General features: G+C 56.7%; 1 protein-coding gene across 2 annotated transcripts; it reads right to left on the bottom strand.

Moving 5' to 3' along the window:
* Positions 1 to 755: 755 nt before the first annotated feature.
* On the bottom strand, positions 756 to 4998 carry SNRPC (small nuclear ribonucleoprotein polypeptide C). Of its 2 annotated transcripts, none has more exons than XM_063177941.1 (5): positions 4864 to 4998; positions 4376 to 4484; positions 3018 to 3110; positions 2366 to 2470; positions 756 to 1121 (listed from the first exon to the last, which is right to left on the bottom strand). In XM_063177941.1, the coding sequence occupies exons 1-5, from the start codon at positions 4942 to 4944 to the stop codon at positions 997 to 999; spliced, it is 513 nt and encodes a 170-aa protein (XP_063034011.1). In that variant the 5' UTR covers positions 4945 to 4998; the 3' UTR covers positions 756 to 996. The 2 variants fall into 2 exon arrangements, with proteins under 2 accessions (XP_063034011.1, XP_063034012.1); XM_063177942.1 differs by having other exon boundaries at positions 3018 to 3107.
* Between the last annotated feature and the right edge of the window lie 841 nt (positions 4999 to 5839).

Raw genomic sequence — 5839 nt, 5'->3', positions numbered from 1 at the left:
GCGCACCGCCCGCTCCGCTCCGCTCCGCACCGCCCGCCCCCGGCCGGCCCCTTCCCGCACCGCCCGCTCCGCTCCGCACCGCCCCGGCCGGCCCCTTCCCGCACCGCCCGCTCCCGGTCCGCACCGCCCCGGCCGGCCCCTTCCCGCACCGCCCGCTCCGCTCCGCACCGCCCGCCCCCGGCCGGCCCCTTCCCGCACCGCCCGCTCCCGCTCCGCACCGCCCCGGCCGGCCCCTTTCCGCACCGCCCCAGCCGGCCCCTTCCCGCACCGCCCGCTCCGCCCCAGCCGCGCTCCGGGCATATGCGGGGAGGGGGCAGCCACAGTGACACCCCGGACATCCAGGGACCGGCTCCGGGACGCCCATTCGGAGCTCAGTCCAGGACCAACCCAGGAACCCATCCCGGGAGCTTTCAGGACTCCCCTCCCGGAGCCCACTCCAGGACCAACTCAGGACCCCACTCCGGGATCCTTCAGAACTCCCCTCTCGGACACCACCCTGGGATCCTTCAGAACTCCCCTCTCGGACACCACCCCAGAATCCTCCAGGGACCACTCTGGAACTCCCCTCCAGACCCCACTCCAGAACCAACCCAGGATGACCCTCCCAGACCACCCTGGAGCTGCTCCAGGATCCTCCAGACCCCCTTTCCAGGGGTTCCCCCATCAGTTCTGACTTCCCTCACAGCCCAGCATTGCTCCTCCCACCCTTATTTTCTTCCCCAGGAGAGAGTTCAGAACAAGGCTCTGAGTCAATATGGAAACAACATCAATGTTTATTCTTGCTTTTGTCATTAAACGAGGGGGAAAAACATAATACAATTGAAAAGACACCCAAAAAGCCAGACCTTGTACAAGTCAGTGCAGGGTGTGTCCATTCTTATGCTGAAGCTACAGCAGAATCTCTCCACACACTGAGTACAAAGCCCCAGGGACACAGGTCTGTGGCGTTTGTCATAGGGAAGGTCCTAAAATGAGAAGGCAGCTCCATCTCCATCTTTATCTGTCTGGACGGGTCATTCCTGGCCTGGTTGGCACCATCATGGGTCTGGAGGGGGGTCTCATCATGGGGGGCCCTGGCATCATTGGCATGTGTCCTCCCATGGGTGGCCTCATCCCAGGAGCTGCCAGGGGAGAGACAGGTTAGACAACAGCTCTTGGGAGCACCACCTGCCCTGGCAAAACATGGGTTGGGATGGACCTTAAAGATTTATTTCCACTCCCCTACCAGGGGCAGGGATGCCTTCCACTATCCCAGGTTGCTCCAAGCCCTGTCCAACCTGGCCTTGGACACTTCCAGGGATCCAGGGGCAGCCACAGCTGCTCTTCACAGCAACATCTTCCTCACCACCCTCAGAGAGGGGAAATTTCACACTGTGGGCAGGCTCTCTACCCTGCTCCAGGGAACTCCCATGTTCCAGGTCTGTAAGCTCTGCTGAGATGGATTCTGTTCCCTGAGGAGCTCAGCCAGCAGCAGAGGAGGAACTGAGCCCCTGGGTTATACACCCACTCTGACAATATTCACTCACAACTTATTTCCAGCCACTCAAGAGACGCACCAGCTTAATTACTGATGTGGAAATGTGTTTATTTGGAGAAAAGTGCTGCAAAACCAGCCCATGTGCTCACAAAGAGGCACTGAGCACCTCTGCCAGGGGAAAGCAGGGGCTCTACTGCACAGCCCTGAAATAATGGTTTCCATCTCATTTTGCCATTTATTTTCACCAGGCTGCTGAATATCACAGACTGTGTATTTATCTTGAGCCTTTAAAAACACTTAAGGAACACTTTCAAATGCAAGACAACAATTACAAAGACACTTCACTACTTTGAGTGCATGTGTGTGTGTGTGTGTTCCCATAGATTTGTTCTGGGAACTGTTCCAGTAAGATATCCCTTGAGAATTCTTCAAATGCCAGGAAGCTCAGGAGTGGAATGGATCAAAGACTTTTTAGTTTACAGCTCTGATAAAGCCTTTTCCAGGCCCATTGCTTCTCTGGAACACGTTCCCCTGAGACGCTTTAAACACTAAAAAACCATTTAGTGCACAAAAATGCACCTCTTGTGCAAAACCTGAGACCTGGAGGCACCAAACTCTTAAACAATCACTGCTCAGAGCAGAGGGAGAACAGCTATGACTTCCCAGAGCCATAATTCCAGCTGCACAGGGAGCTGGTGACTCTCAATGAGAAGCAAAGGGGTTTAATGAGCGGTTGTTAAATTGTTGTAATCTCCCCATGCAGGGGTAGCAGTGACACAGTGACAGAGTGTGACCAGCCCAGCCTTGGGTGGGACAGGATGGTGGGAAACACCCCCCAGACCTCCCCAGCCAGCCCCCCATGGCAGAGTTACCCCATCCCAAACTCACCAGGTCCGACTGGCATCATTCCTGGGGGAGGTGGGCCCATCATTGGCATCATCGGGGGCCCCCCCATGTGTGGGGCTGGCATCATGCCGGGCCGGGGGGGGCCAGCTGGACAGACACAACAGTTACACACGGGCACCCTCAGCCCCCAAAGGGCACTGCAGCTACTCACAGCACGTGGCAGCTACTAATGCCTCACTGGCTGCACCTCTGCCTCCATTCCAGCCCTGATTCCAGGCGCTAGAAGTGAGCAGAGCAGCAAATTGCTGGCTGCCAACTCCAGTTGTGCACACCCAGCACAGGGAGCTGCCACTCTGGGCTGGGAGGGCTCTGGGCCCTTCTCAAGGGGAAAAGGCAACCAAAGGGATTTCTATTTAGAAAAACCAACCCAAACCAACCCACTGTGCAGTTTTAACAGAGCCACCTGCCTGGGAGGCCCCATGGAATGAGGGGGTGTCACCGCTCCTGGTGCACTCAGCTTCCCAGAAATCAGACACAGTAAGGACTGAGCTGCTCTTACACAAAACTCCTCACACTCTGGTAGCACAAGCTTGAGATGGCTTGGCTTCAAGCTAAAAAGCCTTTTCTTTCCAAGCTGAGGGCACAAACAGCTCCAGAGGGCCCTGACCCCAGTCCCAAAGTGCCCCAAACTTACGGATGCTGGGCGGAGGCGGGATCATGGCTCCGGCCGGAGGAGGTGCCGAGAACGGCGTCGGTGGAATTTTCCCTTGCTGGAATGCAGCCGCTACATTGGGGGGGAAAAGAAAAAAAAAAAAAAGGAAAGAAAGAATCCCAGGAAAAAAAAAACACCAGTTACTAGGCCGAGGAAGGGAGGGCCGGGCCGCTCGTCCGTGTCATGCCCCGCGGTCACGTCATGCTGCGTGCGCTGCCACGTCCCGGGCACCTGGGGAGCACCTGGGACTCCTGGAGACAATTATTGTTACAGCTGGGACCAGAGAGCTCCTGCGTGGATGTCACACCCCTGGGCAGGGCGGCAGGGAGGGGAGGTGGGAGAGGGAAAATCAGAAATCAACCACGTGGCGGGATCCGCAGCGTTCCACCGGGACATGCTGTGCTGGAATGGACACGGGGACAGGGCTGGGGAGGGGGCAAAGTGCAGGAAAAGGGGGGCAAGGAAGGGGAGGAACTCCACTGGTATTGACTGGGAGGAAGGCAAAAGATGGGGAAGTTGGAAGCATCACAGGGGAAAGAGAGTGAGGATGAGTTTGGGTAAATCCCGACTGGAGGTTTTAGGAAAAGTCTTCACCCAGAGGTGGTTGGGCACTGAACACTCCCCAGGGGAGTGAGCACAACTCTGAGTCTGTCAGAGCTCAGGGAGCAGCTGGAAGGTGCTGGTTTGGTCTCAGGCAGTCCTGCACAGAGCTGGGAGCGGGATCAGTGATCCTGAGGGGTCCTGTCCAACCTGAGCTATCCCACCAGCCAAGGAGTGCTGCCACAAAGCTAATCTGGTGTTTGTGTTTCTTTCATGCAGGAGAGAGAAAAAGGACCTCTCAAAGTGACAGAGGAATCAATGCCACACTTCAGTTAAGCCTTTAAATGCCATAAGAAAACATCACTTGGCAACTGAGGGCAGGCAACCCCATCATGTGAAAAATGCCACAACCCACACATTTTTATGTCTGTTTTCCTATCTTTTGGAACTCTTACCCACGCTCTTGGTAAAAACGTGGCACTGCCAAGCAGCACAAGTTTGTTATGAGGCCCTGCAGGATATCATGAGAGCCCTCCTGAACAGTGACATGGAGCCACTGCCACCAGCCCTGGAGGGAACCTCAGCTCTCGTGTGGTAGGCAGAGCTCTCAGGCTGCCCCAGGACAGCCCAAAACTTGAGGAACTCAAGATCCACTCTCCAAGATTTTACTGAGAACTCACTGAGCAAAGACTCCCCAGGGAAGTGAGGAGAAGTCAAGGTGGAAGCAAGGAGCAGCAGCTGGAGGAAAGGCAGGGGAAGGAAAGGGGAGGCAGGCGGGGTCACAGAAAGATTGGCCTTACTTGTTTTGTCAATCAGGCTCTGGGCTTGCTCCTCCATCCATTTCTGGTAATAATCCTTCACGTTCTCCTTGTGCTTCCGGCCACTGCAGTGGGTTTTTCTCACGGAGGGCTGGGAAAGGCCACAGAAACCCCAAGGTTACTGGCATTCCTCATTATTTTAAACATGTGTAATTTATCACGATAAAGCAGGTTTGTTTCTGTACCCAGGCAGAGAAGGGGTGATGTGCAAAACTTTTATATAAATTTTTATCAGCACATAGATGTTAAATCTCCAAAAGCTGCTCTGAAGCCGCCCCAGGTGCCACCTCTGACCCTGCCACTGCCCCCCTGGAGAACACCAGGGGCATGGCACATTCTCCTGCTTTTCTGGGAGTGGAAAACACGAGGAAACACCGCTGTACCCCACAGGAGCTGCTTTTAGCCGAGCTAACTTTTATTTTACTGCTCTTGATACGCGAAAGAATTGAAGCAGCGGATTTGGTACTCACCGAGTCATGGGTGAGGTACGTGTCACAGTAATCGCAGTAAAACCTGGCGGAGAAAAGCTTTATTATTATTAAAAGCCTCATTATGTTATCGACAATTATTAATTATAATATTAACATACTGTTTTAGTAATAATAATATTATTATTAAAAGCCTTATTGTGTTAGCGCTGTGAGCGTTAACGGAGCCCCGGGAACGACCCCGCAGGGCGCCAGGGCTCGGCCCGCCCGCTCATCCGCGCCCCTGGGCTCACGGGGAGCACCAGGACCCTCGAGAAGCAGCGACCCCCGCCCGGGAGCCCCGGGGAGCCCCGGCCCGGCCTCCGGGACTCACTTGGGCATGGTGCTCCCGCCGCCGCCAGCCGGAAGTGGCGCACGCGCGCAGTGACGCCCTCACACAGCGCCGCCGCTTGACCCCCGCCGGCTGCCGTAGGGCCCGGAAGTGACAGTATGGCCCCCGCCGTGTCCTTCTCCCCGCCCGGCAGGTGGAGCCATCCCGCTCCCGCCCGTCTGTCTCTGGTCACGCCACCATCGCCCACCCACAGTCCCGGCAGTGCCCTCCCCGGCGCGCAGGGTTCGGTGGGGCCCCCGGCGCTGCCAAAGCGTGTTCTGCTCGGTCTCTCTGTTCTCCTCGCGGAACACATCCGGTGGTTCCGATCGCCGGCCGTGCACGGAGCAGCCTCGCGCGGTCGAAAGCTGCATTACAAACATCATTTTTAGGCGGAAAAAAACATTGAAGGTGCTCCCGTCGGGCCTTGCGCCTCTCATTTGCATGGCGGCGCATGACGTCACTAAATCTAATTTGCATACACAAACACGCGCACTCGCAGCCATATATGGAAGGCAGCGCGCGCATGTGGGCGGAGCCGAACGATCGCCCCGCCCCGCGGTGACGCAGCGGAGCCCCGGAGTCACGCGCCGCTTCATTTGCATGCGCGGCCCCGCCCCCTCGCCCTTGCCGCCCTCCCTCCCTCCCCCC

The sequence above is a fragment of the Melospiza melodia genome, chromosome 28, assembly GCF_035770615.1.
Source record: "Melospiza melodia melodia isolate bMelMel2 chromosome 28, bMelMel2.pri, whole genome shotgun sequence".
NCBI lineage: Eukaryota > Metazoa > Chordata > Aves > Passeriformes > Passerellidae > Melospiza > Melospiza melodia.
The sequence above is the reverse complement of the archived record's forward strand: the minus strand, read 5'-3'. Positions and strand labels throughout refer to the sequence as shown.

Coding starts and splice junctions, on each gene's coding strand:
- SNRPC (XM_063177941.1), bottom strand. CDS start 4,944: ATGAGGCTTTTAATAATAATAAAGCTTTTCTCCGCCAGGTTTTACTGC. Junction 3,111..4,375: donor GAGCCTGATTGACAAAACAA/GTAAGGCCAATC, acceptor TCCCCCCCAATG/TAGCGGCTGCATTCCAGCAA. Junction 1,122..2,365: donor AATGATGCCAGTCGGACCTG/GTGAGTTTGGGA, acceptor CTCCCCTGGCAG/CTCCTGGGATGAGGCCACCC.